At 38.8% G+C, this 17,183-nt stretch overlaps 1 protein-coding gene across 7 annotated transcripts in view; it reads left to right on the plus strand.

Moving 5' to 3' along the window:
• The window catches only part of pcm1 (pericentriolar material 1), a 170,187-nt gene that overhangs the window by 18,050 nt on the left and 134,954 nt on the right, over positions 1–17,183 (plus strand). For 5 of the 7 annotated variants that reach the window (XM_041207250.1, XM_041207340.1, XM_041207506.1 and 2 more), the window contains exons 4-8: positions 855–1,121; positions 2,775–2,945; positions 10,844–10,960; positions 11,221–11,397; positions 16,933–17,110. In XM_041207250.1, the coding sequence (XP_041063184.1) occupies positions 855–1,121; positions 2,775–2,945; positions 10,844–10,960; positions 11,221–11,397; positions 16,933–17,110 (910 nt within the window). The remainder of the gene's footprint in view (positions 1–854; positions 1,122–2,774; positions 2,946–10,843; positions 10,961–11,220; positions 11,398–16,932; positions 17,111–17,183) is intronic. The other 2 variants (XM_041207546.1, XM_041207717.1) reach the window with 1 other exon arrangement.

The following is a 17,183-nucleotide window of genomic DNA, read 5'->3' on the forward strand; positions in this document are numbered from 1 at the left end:
GGATAAATTTTAGAATCTTGGCAATGCCTCTACATTTGCTGACCGTGTGGTCCTGAGTATTGTCATCAGCCCTGCAAATTGTAGTTCAGAGGTGAAGAAACTAAAATACCACATGTTCTTCACAAAGACGAGCCAATAGGAGGAGGAAAGAATGGTGGAATGCTAGATGCCTGTTCATTCTTGAGATTTTATTTTACACAAGACTGTTAGTACAAAAATAAAGTGGTAAAATCTGCATCTTAAAAGTTTTCTTGATGGCAAAGTTAATAGGACTATCAGGTGTATTAGTTTGGGGCCCATTCAGTGTTATAAAAATGCACTTCACCATGATTTTTTTTTCTGGCCCGTCCCAAATTGTTCTGGAGAAGGTGTTGGTGAGCCGCCTTCTTGAACCTGTCCCAACTCGTCCTTGAGAAGATGGTGGTGAGCTGCCCTGACGGGCAGGTTTTGGGGAGTCAGGTGGGTTAATCGCCACTGAATTTCCAGTTTCTGACCTGCTCTTGTAGCCGCGATATTTCTGTGGCTGGCCCAGTTCAGTTTCTGGGCAGCGATGATTTGCAGGATGTTAATGGTGGGGAATTCAATGATGGTAAAGCTGTTGAATGTCCCAAGGGGAAGTTGTTAGATTTTTTCTTGTTGGTGATAGTCTTTGCCTGGCACATATATGGCAGGAAAGCTACTTGCCACTTACCAAGCCAAGCCTGAAAGTTGAATAAATATAACTGAAAACATAATTAATCATACCCGATGATTGAAAAAAAGTTTGTAAAAAAGGTCTATATGAAAAGATCAGAGTACAATAATACATTCAAGTATTTTTTTTTAAACTAAATATTGTAATGTTTGTTGGTTAGCGGAGCATTGGAAGTGATTCTCATGGCAGAGCCACAGCTGCGAACAATCAACGTCCACCTGTTGAAAATAGGAAGCCATTCAACTTTCTTCAACAGCAAATCAACAGCAACAAAAGCAAGGAACCTGACATAAGTCCACAAAGAAGAGAAACTAACCTGCCTATTTCAAGGATGGATTTGTTTGGATCCATAAGCAAAGATTCATTGCCAAATGATCAGGTCTCACTTGGAGATGACCAAGGAGAATCTGAAATAGAAAGTAGTCAGGTGAGACATTTAAATTTCAAGTTGTATTTTGATGGATTAAAGTAAACCAATCAACTCTTAATGGTTTAAAGTGGGGAGGAAATAGACAAAAGTAATTTAGTAGTTGAAGACAAATTCTATTGATTTTAAGTATTAGGCATCATTGTAAATGAGCTGATTTGTCAAAATTGGTTGCGAGTTAATGATACGAATGAATGAAATCCTTAATAGAAATAGCTCAACGTTCCTCTGTCCACTGTCTGTGTTGCATTAACCCAATTCGTCTAAGTATCTCAGCAGTGGCTTTTAGACTAAATCGAATGTAATTTTAACCTTTTAAAATTTTTCATTATAAATAGATGATTTATTAATTAGGCATTTGTATATGATGGCCATGTATTTACTCAAACTGAACATTGCTCGTTTCCTTCAATCAGGGTGCCTTCAAGTTATTAGAGGGCAAAGGGGTAGTCTATTTGTGCACCATCCCCTGTCTGATATTTCAGCTTGGGGGTTAACTCATTTAATTGAGTATGTTGCTGCTTCACTTAATATAGCAAGTAATGAATTGGTTATGAATGTGTGAAGTATTGACCTACCCATATTTTTCTGTATGCTAAGTTGCTTTTTAAGTTGTAGCCTGCATTTCTGCTCGTATCTGTTAATGACGAACGGTCCCAGGGTCATATTGTGTTGTCTCAACCGTTGACATTTATATGTCAAAAATATGCTTTGTCTCAATTGATTTTGGTCGTCATAATATCACAAGGACTCATTTAGACTAAGTATCACTGATGGATTCACATACATGCAGGATTCATGCTGAAACACTATTTCTTCATTGTTCATTCACTTTTTCTGATTTATTAACCCATCTAAATTACACCAAGGAATTCTGTAACCTGTGAACTTTTGTATTAAGGTTACACAGTATAAACTCACTTGTAACAGCTGGGCTAACCTTAGCACTTTCACTTGAGTTAGAAGATTGTGCCTTGAGCATGTAATCTAGTCTGACACTTGAGTATGGTACTGAGGAAGTAGCTTCAGGTGAAACATTAAAATGAAGCATGCAATCTGCCCACTCAGGTGAATATATCATATCACAAGGCAGTATTCAAAGAAGAGCAAAGAGTTCTTTGAGTGTCCAAGTCAACATTTATCTCTCAAACAACAATGAAAATGGATCTTATCACTCATTTCATGCTATTTGTAGTTTGCAAATTGCCTGCCACGTTGCCCTAAATTGCAACATTGACTGCATTTAAAATGTACTTCATTAGCTGTTAAGTGTTTTGGGAGTGCCTGACATTGTGAAAGGTGCTGTTAAAATGCAAATTTATTCTTTAAGTATAATTTCTGAAAATAAAAGTGGAAAAACATTTCTTTCCTGTCATAGCTATCATTTTGCTTGTGACTGCCGATTACAGCTGAATGCTTTTGCCCAACAAAATTGATCTTGTTTCTTGGGTAATATGAATTTTTTTGAAAATTATCAATAAAGCTCATGAATATCTGCCACTCGTTCTGGCAGACAGTGGACCAGCCACAAAGATTATTCCTTAACTTTGTAATGACTCTTAACAGTGTGCTCTGGAAGCATTGAATGTACACGGAAACATAAATTGCACAGCCTATTTTTTAGCCGCCCCCTGTATTTGTTTTGACAAATAGGTTGTGAGCAGACTTATCCAGATTCGGGATTACATCAGCAAGGCTCGTTCTATGCGAGATGACCTTATGGAAAAAAATGAAAGATCTGCTAATGTTGAGCGTTTGTCTCAGTTGATAAACCATCTAAAAGAACAGGAAAAATCCTACATGAAATTTTTGCAGAAAATGCTGGTATGTTGTAGAACATTTGGATATTATTTGTAATAAAATGAACAGGTGTTTCAGGATTAAATGTATAATTTGCGCAGTTTGACTTCATAACCTATAAAGTTCAATCTAATGATATATAGTCATACCTTTTGTATTGATCTCTTGCTCCCAGCATCTCACTTTCCTGATGGATTTGATTCATGCTTGTACGAGACACTCTGGGTATAAGAAACTCTTGTATCCCTATCAAGTGACTGACTATTTGGTGTGCATATAGATGGTCTCAGCTGGCTCTTTGAAATGGAGAACATTGGAGCCAAGCCAGATGATGTCCACATCTGCATCAAACAAATGTTCCTGGAAAGCTTTCGGGAACCTTAGTCCCAGGCTGAGATCACAGAATTTCATACAATTTATTGATCAAACTGGGGCCATGTGTTCTGTACTATATACTAGTCACAGTTCGATAAAGTTATTTTAACTGGAGCACATAACACTGTATCATGAAATACAGTTAGCCTAGTTAGTTGTGGGCAGACTCTTCAAATCCATAATTTATGTTTAATATTAGTAAGCATTTAAAAACAGATTCATTAAGGATATTCAACATAAATTTGTTGAAGACGAGTCATATTTATCAAATTTTTATACTGCATTCCTTCATCTTAAAAAAATATATATATATGTTTATGGATTTTCAGAGGGTGCTAGGGTGTCTGTAGAGGTTCATTAGGTTTAGGTCTTTGGTATAAGAAGAAGTGTAACAGCATGAATGGAAATGTTGTTGTTGGTAAGTAACAGAATTAAGATAAATGAGTGTTGTTCAAATTGGAGAAGATTTACAAACGATGTTCCTTCTAAATTGCATGGTGAGCCCAAAAGTTCCCACCTAGACTACACATTTGTTGGCCCCTTTAAATGATAGCATATGTGGGGCTGCGCATTTAAAGAAATTGCCCGTGCACTTGAAAAAAATTGCAAGTGGTGTCCAAGATACACGTGTCTATTTTGCCCATTGTCAGGGAGAATAAAAAAGAAGCATATCATCTAAATGGTGAGAGATTGTCGAATTCAGATGCAGAGGGACCTGGGTGTCCTAGTGCATGAATCACAAAAGGCTAGTATACAGATACAGCAAGTAATTGGGAAAGCTAATAGAATGTTATCCTTTATTGAGAGGGGTATTGAATACAAAAGTAGGGAGGTTATGATTCAGTTATATAGGGCATTGCTGAGACCACATCTGGAGTGCTCTGTAAAGTATTGGTCTCTATTTAAAGAGGGATGTCAATGCATTGGAAGTAGTTCAGAGAAGGTTTACTTGACTAATACCTGGAATAGGTGGGCTGTCTTATGAGGAAAGGTTGGACAGGCTAGACTTGTACCCATTGGAGTTTAGAAGAGTAAAAGGCGACTTGATTGAAACACATAAGATCCTTAGGGGTCTTGACAGGATTGATATGGAGAGGATGTTTCCTCTTGTGGGAGAATCTAGAACTAGGGGTTTAAAGACGAGGTAAAAAACGAGGCGACCGCTTTGCAGAACACCTGCGGTCTGTCCGCAAGAATGACCCAAACCTCCCTGTCGCTTGCCATTTTAACACTCCACCCTGCTCTCTTGCCCACATGTCTGTCCTTGGCTTGCTGCATGTTCCAGTGAAGCCCAACGCAAACTGGAGGAACAACACCTCATCTTCCGACTAGGGACTTTACAGCCTTCCGGACTGAATATTGAATTCAACAACTTTAGGTCGTGAGCTCCCTCCCCCATCCCCACCCCCTTTCTGTTTCCCCCTTCTTTTTTTTCCAATAAATTATAAAGATTTTCCTTTTCCCACCTATTTCCATTATTAAAAAAAAACCCACTAGAGCTATACCTTGAGTGCCCTACCATCCATTCTTAATTAGCACATTCGTTTAGATAATATCACCAACTTTAACTTTAACACCTATGTGTTCTATTGTACTATTGTCGTTGACATCTTTTGATGATCTGCTTCTATCACTGCTTGTTTGTCCCTACAACCACACCAACCCCCTCCACCTCTCTGTCTCTCTATCTCTCCGCCCCCCACACACACACCTTAAACCAGCTTATATTTCAGCTCTTTCCTGGACTCGAACTCAAGTTCTGTCGAAGGGTCATGAGGACTCGAAATGTCAACTCTTTTCTTCTCCGCCGATGCTGCCAGACCTGCTGAGTTTTTCCAGGTAATTCTGTTTTTGTTTAAAGACGAGGGTTTGCCCATTTCAGACAAGGATGAGAAATTTTTTCTGAGGGTAGTGAGTCTTTGGAACTTCCTCAAAAGGCAGTGGAAGCAGAGTCTTTGAATATTTTTAAGGCAGAGGGAGATAGCAATAAAGCAGATAGGAGCAGGAGTAGGTCATTCGGCCCTTCGAGCTTCCTCCGCCATTCAAAATGACCATGGCTGATCCTGTATCTCAATGCCATACCCTTGTTCTCTCCCATACCCCTTGATGCCTTTACGGTCGAGAAATCTATTTCCTCCTCAAATATACTCAGTGACTTAGCCTCCACAACCTTCTGTGGTAGAGAATTCCACAGGTTCACCACTCTTTCAGTGAAGACGTTTCTCCTCATGTCAGTCTCTAAATGGGCTACCCCATATCCTGAGACTGTGATCCCTTTTCTAAAACCCCCAGCCAGAGGAAACATCATCCCTGCATTCAGTTTGTCCAGTCCTGTCAGAGTTTTATACGTTTCAGTTAGATCCCCTCTCATTCTTTTAAACTTCAGTGAATACAGGCCTAGTCAACCCAATCTTTCCTCATACGACAATCCTGTCATCTCATTAATCAGTCTGGTGAACCTTTGCTGAGTTCCCTCTATAGCAAGTATACCCTTTCTTGGGTAAGGAGACTAAAACTGCACACAATTCTCCAGGTGGTCTCCCCAAGGCCCTGTATAGCTGCAGTAAGACATCCGTGCTTTGTGATTGGTGTACAAGGACATCCAGGTCCCTTTGTACATCAACATTTCCCAATCTATCACCATTTAAATAATACTCTGCCATTCTGTTTTTTCCTACCAAAGTGGATAACTTCACACTTACCCACATTATACTGCATCTGCCGTGTATTTGCCCACTCACTTAGCCTGTTGAAATCGCCTTGAAACCTCTTAACATCCTCCTCACCACTCACATTTCCACCAAGTTTTGTGTCACCCGAAAATTTGGAAATATTATAATTGGTTCCCTCATTCAAATAGTTGATATATATTGTGAATAGCTGGGCCTCAGCACTGATTCCAGCGGTACCCAACTAGTCACCTTCTGCCACTCTGAAAAAGACCCATTTATTCCTACCCTGTTTCCTGTCTGTCAACCAATTCTCAATCCATGTCAATATATTACCTCCAATTCAATGTACTTTAATTTTGCACACTAACTTCTTAAGTGGGACTTTATCAAAAGCTTTCTGAAAATCCAAATACACCACATCCACTGGTTTTCCCTTATCTGTTCTGCTCGTTATGTCCTCAAAGAACTCCAGTAGGTTTGTCAAACATGATTTCCTTTCTTAATCCATGGTGACTTTGTGTAATCCCGCTGATCTTTTCTGAGTGTTCTGTTTCACATCCTTTACAATAGACTCCAGCATTTTCCCTACTCCTGATGTTAGGCTACCCATTCTGTAATTCCTAGTTTTCTCCCTCCCTCTTTTTTAAATAACAGGGTTACATTTGCCACCCTCCAATCTGCTGGGATTGTCCCAGAATCTACAGCATTTTGGAAGAAGACAACCAATGCACCACTATTCCCATGGCCACCTCCTTTAGTACCCTGGGGTGTAGATTATTAGGCCCTGGGCAATTTATCAGCTTTCAGCCCCATTAATTTCTCCAGCACTACTTTTTTTAGTAATACTAATTTCCTTCAATTCCTCCTTCTCACTGGACCTTGGTTCCCTAGTATTTCTGGGAAATTATTTGTGCCTTCCTCCATGAAGATGGAACAAAAGCAGTTGTTTTAACTTTTTTCAAAATTCGTTGACGGGATGTGGGTGTCACTGGCTAAGCTGGCATTTATTGCCTATCCCTAATTGCCCTTGAGAAGATGGCGGTGAGCTGCCGCCTTGAACTGCTGTAATCCACGTGGTGTAGGTACACCCCAAGTGCAGTTAGAGAAAGTGTGCCAGCAATTTGACCCAGGAACAGTGATGTATTTCCAAGTCAGGATGGTGAGTGGCTTGGATGGGAACTTCCAGGTGGGGGTGTTCCTATGTATTTGCTGATCTTGTACTTCCTTGTCATTTTCTTGTTTTCTTTTATAAATTCTCCCGTTTTGGACCGCAAGGAACCTACATTTGTCTTCACCAGACTTTTTCTTTTTACATACTTATAGAAGCTTTTACAGCCTGCTTTCATGTTCCTTGCAAGTTTATTCTCATACTCTCTATTTACCTCCTAATCAATCTCTTGGTCCTCCTGTGCTGAATTCTAAACTGCTTCCAATCCTCAGGCTTGCTGCTTTTTCTAGCATCATTATATGACTCCTCTTTGCTCTAATACTATCCTTAATTTCTTTTGTTAGCCATGGTTGGGTCACGTTTCCTGTTGTGTTTTTGTACCAGAAAGGAACATATAACTGTTGGAATGCATACATTTGTTCCTTAAATATTAGCTATTGCCTATCCAGTGTCATGCCTTTTAATGAAGTTCCCTAACCTATCTTAGCCAACTCCTGCCATATTCCTTCGAAGTTTCCTTTGTTTAGATTTAGGACCCTAGTTTCGGATCAGACGACTTCACTTTCCATCCTAATTAAGAATTCTGCCATGCTATGGTCACTGTTCCCTAAAGGACTCTGCACAGCAAGATTCTTGATAAGCAATGCGGTGAAAGGTTATCAGGGGTAGGTGGGAATTTGTAGTTGAGGTTACAGTCAGCTCAGCCATGATCTTATTGAATGGTGGAGCAGGCTCAAGTGGCCTGCTCCTAATTTGTATGTTCATATTCCTGCTATATGTCGATGATTTCTGTTCGGGTATAGTGATCACAATATAAAAGTTGGCCAAAGCCACAAAGGTGATTTAACAAACAATAATTAGGACTATTAAAGGAAGACATTGAACAGAAAAATGTTTAGGCTATTTGGCTGTTTGAGCCTGTTTTGTTATTCGCTAAAATCATGGCTGATCTTTGCCTCAACCCACCTCCTGCACTGTCCCTATATCCCTAAATTCCTTTATTGCCCAAAGATCTCTGACCTCTCTTGAATTTATTCAACAATGGAGAATTCCAAAGATTGACAACTCTGGAAATTTCTCCTCATCTCAGTCCTAAATGGCCAACCCCTTATTCTGAAATTGTGAACCTGTGTTCTAGATTCTCCAGCCCGGGAAAACGTTTTCTCAGCATCTATCCTGTCAATCCCTGTAAAAATTTTGTATGCTTCAGTTAGATCACCTCTCATTTTTTTAAGCTCCATGGAATGTAAGTTCAATCTATTCAATCTCCCCTCACAGGATAATCCCCTCACCCCATCTCCCATTTTCCCAATTTCTAAATGTGGATTAAACTGTTTTTCAGTAAATAAGGTTATGCTTTAATATAACATTTAGTTGCTGATAGCTCAGTGCAAGCATAAATACCCAACCTTCTAATGATTTTAAACTTTTCAATACTAAGGTAACTGGATCTTTTGTGAGGTGTTCATAACTGCTCATCTCATGGTATTTTTGCAACTCCACCCATTTAAAGTGGCCTAGAAGAATTTGCATTCCGTCTTCTGGCCCCTCATGCTGTAGTGACTTTGCCACTTTGTGCTATAATGTGTATGTGCTTCCTTGACAAAATATTTTCAGACCTTTTTGTCTTTGGCATCTGTCCCTGTGGACAAATAATTGGTTTATTGAAGAGCCATACTGAATTGTGGTGGTGCAAACAAAATGAACAATCATAATCCATGACATTTATGGATAATCACCAAGATAAAAAACAAAAATTAAGTATAAAGTAAAAGGATTGCACAATTGTTTTAATTTTAGCATACAAATAATTACATTATGTAAGTTTCCTTAATTTGCAGAATAGAAATGAATAGTCTGCTACACTCTGTATTGTGTTGAAGTCCATAGGTCATATGTTGTCAGGTTGAGTTCATTGAAATTTCAATCATTTACGTGGTATTTATGAGTTTTATAAAGCAAGGGTTTGGGCTGTGTTGTGGTTTATTCACTCTATATTTCATTTGTGGAATGGTGTCTTTTCTCCTTAATCCAATCACACGTTTAGATTTGTGTGGTTGTGGCAAGAGAGTGCAATTCGAGGTGGAATTCAAGAATTTGCTAGCAAAGTCCAGACACAGCTTTTTCCACATTTTCAGCAAGGAAACACATATTCAGTTGTTTGTTTGTCTAGATACGTTTTATCTAGGATCAGTTTCAGTGCTTGTTTCTGAATGCTTTTTGAGCTTGTTTGCATGCTGTTTGGCAAGGCCAGCATTCCAAACAGGTGCTGCTTGTTCATACGAACATACAAATTAGGAGAAGGAGTAGATCATTTTGCCTCTCGAGCCTGCTGTGCCATTCAATTAGATCATGGCTGATCTGATTGCAACCTTAACCCCATATTCCCACCTAGCCCCAATAACCTGTCACCCCCTTGCTTATCAAGAATCTATCTACCACTGCCTTAAAGATATTCAAGGACTCTGCCTCAACCACCTTTTGAGGAAGAGAATTCCAAAGTCTCATAATCCTCTGAGAGAAAAAAAATTTCTTCTTCTCTGTCCTAAATGGGCCACAACCATGACCCCGAGTTCTAGATTCTCCCACAAGAGGAAATATCCTTTCCACATTCACTCTGTCAAGTTCCCTCAGGATCTTGTATGTTTCAATCAATTCGCCTCTTTCTCTTCTAAATTTCAACGGATACAATCCTAGCCTGTCCTGCCTTTCCTCATACCTGTACCAGGTATTAATCTAGTACATTTTCTCTGAACTACTAATGCATTTATATCTTTCCTTAAATAAGCAGACCAATCCTGTACACTACTCCAGATGTGGTCTTACCAGTGCCTTGTATAACTGAAGCATTACCTCCCTACTCTTGTATTCAATTCCCCTTGCAATAACTGATAACGTTCTATTATTCAGATCAGCCATGATCTTATTGAATGGTGGAGCAAGCTCAAGGGGCTGAGTGGCCTACTCTTGCTTCTAGTTCATATGTTTAACAATGGGTCTTGCATAAATGTTAAACACAGTGAATAGGTCAGTTTGAGATACATTGTGATGTTTGAGAAGACGTAACACGTGAAGTCTTTCATTTGCTCTTGAGCGTTTCATGGATTTGGTAATCTCATTTAAGATCATTTTGAATGTAGATTCCTTATAGTTTTAATGCATGCTTGTTGCATAATCTCAGCATCATCTAAGTTATGAGAGGGAGATCAAGAAGTGTTGCGCAATTTCATAGCCTTATACTTTTAGGGGTTCATTCTCATGTGATTTGCTATTGTCCATTCACTCAACAAAGTGATTACGCCATGCATGTGAGGTATGTCGCCTTGATTGCAATACTCCAAGAAGGTCAGGTCATCCACATATTTGTAACAGTACAGGCATTGTTTATGATGGCTGAAAATATTATGTTTCCTTGTGGGACCCCAATGTAGCATTATCTAAATGGAAGTGCTCAATTTGTGTTGAACACATTGTTGTCGATGTTTGAGAGAGTGGGGCAGTGGTATTAATTTTGAATTATTGTGACAAAGAGCTAACTCAGACAAGATGACCGAAAGTTGCATTCTATGTTGTAATCCCAATGGCTCTGCAGGATTTTTGCTCTGTTAACTAGTGATTAAATTTTCTAGCGCATGTTAAATACATAAATAAATTGTTTATAATGTTCTGCTCACTTGATTTTTTTTTTCTAAAATAATTTGTTTCAGGCCAGAGAGAATGAGGAGGATGAAGTTGGCACAACAGACTCTGCTGTAGGATCTGGTTCTGTAGCTGATAGCACATCTCTAAACCTAGATGTTCAGTCTGAGGCATCAGATGCAACGGTAAGATGCAAGTAACTTAAGATGTATAAGTGCTAAATTGTGTACACAATTGGTTTTATAAGATGGACTTTGTAAGAGATTCACAGTCTACTGTGGACTGAAAAGTTTGGAGACTTAGATTGTACTGAATGTTATCCTCACACATTGCTGTTGTTAAAGGAAGTGTATTAAAGTTAGAGCAGATTTTTTTAAAAAGCTGTTTGTCTTGGGTTTCATTAGCATTTTAATCATAAATGTCTTAACCAAACTGTTTAATAAAGGAGGCATCTCGTAGTGTTCGGCCCCGCATTGAGGACAAGCTAGGAAATGCAGCCTCCCAAGCACAGGGCTCTTCAGTTACTTCAACTCCAAAAGGGGAAACTGACAGGCTTGGTCTGAATGACAGGAGAGTCTGGCATAGTGGGATTAATGGCAAGGAGCATGGAATTTCCTCCAAGGTACCATTTCATTGCATAGTCCTTGAAACTTGTAATCTATTAACTATTTCAAGTCTCATTACCAACTTCTGTTCTTCTCACCCTTTTTCATTTTAAACTGATCCCATTATTGAAGTTATTTTGAGTCTTGGCAATTGTTAAAATGCATGTTACAATTATATCTGAATTAATTAGAATTAAAATTTTATGGGGTAGAAAAAGCATTTAAAACAGCCTTGATCAAAGGTTACATGGTACATATGAAAATGACCATGCAACCTTCATTTTGATTTCCTGTTTGGAACTGAGAAAAATGCCGATTAAAACTTTTTGTCAAACTTTCCAGGTTTAACCACATGACCAGTGACAAATTGTATATTTTTTTATTGAAAGGGAAGATTATACATAAGTTCTTACCAACTTAAAGTCTTTTTTTCACCCTCTCCTGTGCTCCCCCACCCAAACAAAGTTTTGCATTAAGATTTGTGCCTGATTGGATGTTAGTTTTAATGTGCAGTTTACCTTTTCAGGCAGCTGGCCCATTCACATCAGTCAAGGAGTATGTGAATGTGCTTCATGTAAAAGTTGGTATTAATTTTTGCTAAGCGTATTCAGCTGTAACTTATATCGACAGATGTGAGGTTTCCTGTGGCAGTGAAGTAGAAAGGGTGAAGTGAAACAATGTCTTCACGTGTAGGAGATTTAATTTATACTGTCGGTTGGAATTTTTTATTATGCACTATGGAGTGGGAAGAACAATACATTGAAAGTTTGCCATGCTTGAAACTCTAGCGTCTGAAGAATTGTGCATAGGTTTGATGCAAATTATAAATCTCACTCTTGGGTGGTGGCCTTTGGTATTATTTATTCTAGGTGTAGTTTAGATGGGTCCATGAAGGCAATTTGAAACCTTGATACTGTTTTAGTCCTTTTTTCAAAAACCGGAAGTTGCCTGTGTCACTCTTTGCACTTCTAGGCCTCGGCTACCCAAAACATGCACTGTTAGAATCTTCAACCAGTTGAAGACCCGTTTTTAGTGTCAATACCACCTACAACATTGAAAATGGGCAAGTAGAAGTATGTTGAAGGTTTTTTTTCAATTGGAAAAAAGCCCCACAGATTGCTATATCTTTGAAATCAAATAGGCTTGTTACAAAATGGAGGAAAAACGGAATGATGATAAAGATGAGGTTAAAACGACCGAGGACCATACTGAAATATTAAATTAACTTTGACACCATACTGTATGATCTCAAAATTTAACAGAAGCCTGGGATTTGGAAGACCTTTGTTCTGCTGGTATGTTTGATGTTCAAATTCATTCAATGTCTAGTGAAACAATGTACTTCAATATGCAATTAGGTATTAGGCTAAATATAATCTGTTATCAAATTTGTAACCTGAAGAACAGGCTGGGGGTTGGGTGGTGTAGGTGATCATGCTCCTGTTTGTTATTTTATTGGGTTTCAAAACATATTTGAGTCCTTTGTGAAATGTATCGATGTAGAACAAAGTGCTGTTTGTTGTTTTTGTCTGACTCTTAACATCACTAAACTGGAAATTAAATAATGTATTAATTTCTGTTTGTTCAAAGCATAATGATTTTGGTTTTTCCCCTTTGAATCTCGAAATTGAATCTTTGAGGAGATGGGGTGGTGGAAGCAGAAATAATCAATGATTTCAAAAGGAAATTGGATGAGCTTGTGAAGGAAATAAACATGGGCTATGGGGGTCGAGCGGGGCAGTGGGACTGATTAAATTGCTCTGTGCAGAGTTGGCGTTGGCTTGATGGGCTGAATGGCCCCCTCCTGTGCCGTAAATAACTCTGACTCTAAGCATGAAATTATTACAAAAAAGCAGTTTTACAAAGTTGCTTGCTGAGCTGCTCAGATTTGTGACATTTGCATGTATTTTTTTTTTCAGACTGCCCTGAGATTTTTTTCCCAGATCAACATGTTGGTTCCTCATTGTTTAGTGTGTCACTGCAGGGCTGCTTCCCGCCATCTCAAAAAAATCCATAATCTAATAAATGATTTCCTGATATTAGGGTTCCACCTGCAAGGTTTCTGGACATATCTCCAATTTTATTTGGAGTCCAAGTGATCTGTTAACAGACCCAGGTGATAAATACTTGATTCCATCCCTAAAGATCTTGAGTACATTTGTGTTAATGGATAACATCTCAGTAGCTCATTTGATTATCAAATGAAGTATTTAGTTTAAACTCTTATCCCATGTTGCCCTTCTGTTACTCTGTGGATCTCAGACCTAAGCTAAATAGACATAGACTGTACAACAGTTGTCTGTGACTTGAAACTTTAATCAATGCTTCATGTGGAAGTGACTTGTGTTTTAAAACCTAGGGGTGAAATTGTGCATGCTGCTAATCCTGCTTTGTACTTGAAATTTTTTTTTTTACTAAAGTTAACAGGATAAGTTTTACCTTTCAAGAGATGTGTATGTCTGCATAACACCAGAAGCTGAGAGGCTGTTTTACCCCTCCTCCCCAAGCCCTTGCTGGATTCAGGATAAGGGGCCAGTCATTTAAAACTGAGATTAGAAGAATTTTTTCACTCAAAGGGTTGCAAATCTTTGGAATTCTCTATCTCAGAGGTCTGTGGATACTCAGTCTTTGAGTACATTCAAAATATCCGTTGATTTTTGGGCATGAGGCGGATCAGGTGATATGGGGATAGGATAGTAAAGCGGAATTGCTGTTAATCAACCATAATCTTATCGAATGGCAGCACAGGTTACCTACTCTTACCGCTATTTCTTGTATTTTTTACATGATAAAGCTGCCCACATACTGTTTGAGAACTGACAGGCCAGCTTGGCATTCTCGGAGAGAAAATGTTTTTTCTGCATATTTTTTTAGTTCATTTCTCTCAATTCCAATGTATTACAGAATATCAAAACGGGGAGCACAGTGGCAAGTTTCATAACCCCATAAAGGTTTTGTAGCAGTTGTTCTTCAACAAAGGAGTATTACGTGTTTTATGAGTCAATGTTGCAGTTATCAGCAGAGCAGTGAGGAGGACACAAAGGCTACAAAGAGATATAGCAGAGATGAGAAATTATTGCTAATTGACGGAATTCTGATATTAGGATAATTGAATTCCGTCATTTTAATTTTGTTTCCAAGCTCCACATCTGCAAGGTGTATTTGACATGTAGTATGCTAAGGAACGCAACAATAGAATGGGAACACACTATCAGTTCTGGCAGAAGGAGATGTGTGTGCACCTGTGCAATATGTTGATGTTTACTTTGTTGGATGTGGTGCTGAAACATGAGCTACTGGGTGAGGGAGGGATCAAACGTGGCATGAAGTATAGGGGCAGTTCCAAGATCTCTCATGGCTTGGAGCATGAGGTGGCCAGGCGGGCGGGACATTTCTGAGTATGGCTGCAGACTGAGAGGAAAGTGGGTAGCTGGAAGTACTAGTTCAGTGAAGTAAATTGTGCTTTATCAAAATACAATTATATGGCAGAACAAAGTAAAGTATTTACAATATAAATAAAAAAGGTCAGGGAAACAGCTTCTGTGTGTCCCAACTCCCTCCTGAATGTATATCACTGGCTGCTGCCCCCTCGGGCATGTCTATTTTGTCGATGGGACAGGGCAAATATGAGTAGGTTGTTGGTAAGTAAGTGCCATGGGAATGGTGGTATCAGAGTTTGGGATGTTGACTGAAAGGAATGACTCTGAATATGATGTAGCTTGTCTGTGGGACAGCTCTCTGTTTGGGCAGAAGCCCCCAGATGATCACGTGGAGGACTTTGCAAAGTTGACTAGGCAGGGTGTGCTTTTATTTTGTCCGGTGCATAGGCCGTTGCACAGTCACCTGTCAACTTTATTCATTAAGTTTCAGAAAAGGTTTGATATAACAGTGGCAACTTCAGAGGAAAGTTAAGTATCACCCAACATTGCTATGTGCCTGGAGTCATGTATAGTTCAGAATAGGTGCAAATGGAATGTTTTTCTTAAAGTTCATTAGTGAACCAAATGACGATTCTGTAACTTCGTGAACACAATTGATTGCCTTTTATTCCAGATTTATTTTTATTTCCCAGCTGTCATGGGATTCAAACTCTGGTCCCTAGCCCAGTAACAGAACTACTCTGCTTCTGTATGTGATTTAGAATTCTAGATCTCTTCTGTGCCCCTGTAAGGCCTTGCAATCCTAAAGTGAGGTGCCTAAAATTGAATACAATACTCCTGTTGGGGGCCTAACTAGTGTTTCTTAAAGATTTGGCATAACTTTCTTGTTTTTATGCTCTATATTTCAATTAATAAAGTCAAGGATCTCCTTTTTGTTTTAGCATTTTAATAGATTTATACATGTGTACGCCTCTGGTGCCTCTCTTTCTGCACCCCATTTAAAATTATATCTTTCAGTTACATATTGCCTCTTCTCAACCTTCCTAAAATTTATCAACCTCAGTTTTAAAATTGAAAATTGATAGGCATTGATTGCCATTTCAGGAACAGTGTCAAACTTCTGCTACACTTTGTGTGGAGAAGTGTGCTAATTTCTCTCCTGACAACTCTAACTCTAATTTTTTGACAGTGCCTGCCCTAATCCTGGACTTTCCAACTAACAGTACCAGTTTCTCCTCATCTATTGTATTTGTTCTCCTTAATATCTTAAACTTTGATCAATTGGATGAGGGTCATCAGGCATGACCTATCTTTTACAAATCCATTTTGGCTGTCTCTGATCAGCTGAAAATTTTCAAGGTGTCCAGTCAGCCTACTTGAGCAAATTTTTTTGACAACATATTCGGCAAACTGGTCGATATTTCGCTATCTCCTTTAAATAGCGGAGTAACATGTGCTTTAATTTTACTGACAAGTCTGGTTGGTCATCTTATCCTTGAATTGAAAGCATCCTTAATGTATCTAAATCATATGGTCTTTCTTTGGGAATAGATTTTAAGTTGTATTATTAATTTTTGCATGGTGATTTTTTTTTTCATTTCAACGAAATGTCAGCCCAGGTGGCATGTGCTAGGAAGAGTAAGCAAATTTGGAGCTGTGGTCCCTCAATTTTTCCTGCTGATATCTTGGGCTATAAATAGCATAGATACAAGATGCTTCCAGTTGAAGAAAAGGATCTTGTAAGGGACGACAGCAGTTCAGGAAGATAGCTCAGCACCACCACCTCCAGGGCAATTAGGGATGGGCAATAAATGCTGCCCTAGCCAGTGATGCCCACATCCCGTGAACGAATGAGAAAATTAGTTTAGATCATGTCTCTTTTTAAATGGATAAATGTGATGAGGCAGCGTATCTGCCACCTGCCCCTTCCTGTTTGGGTGTGTTAATATCCTCCTCTTCATCCCTGCTCTTCATATATATTGTAAGAAGAATCTGCGCAGAGCTGCATTCAAATATGTTGCTGTGTTAGTAGTAGTTTAATCTGACTTCACATTTGTAAGTGTGACCTGCATGATGTCAGATAAAATGGATCATTGACTAATGAATGTTTTGGGTGTCTTATAGCTTAACTTACCTTATTAATATCATTGTACGTTTTCATGTTATTTTTAGGAAGATGATCAGCATCGGAATGCGAAAGAAGAATTGGAAAATTTGAAAAAGCAGCATGAACTTTTGAAAAGAATGTTAGAGCAACAAGAACAGTTGAGGACACTACAAGGAAGACAGGCAGCACTTCTGGCACTACAGCACAAAGCAGAGCAGACTATAGTGGGAATGGATGAATCTGGTACACTGCATAAATATTAATATACAATAGGATGCATACTCATTCTGTAGTGAAAAGTTCTATTTGACATATT

The sequence above is a fragment of the Carcharodon carcharias genome, chromosome 1 (assembly GCF_017639515.1).
Source record: "Carcharodon carcharias isolate sCarCar2 chromosome 1, sCarCar2.pri, whole genome shotgun sequence".
NCBI classification, from domain to species: domain Eukaryota; kingdom Metazoa; phylum Chordata; class Chondrichthyes; order Lamniformes; family Lamnidae; genus Carcharodon; species Carcharodon carcharias.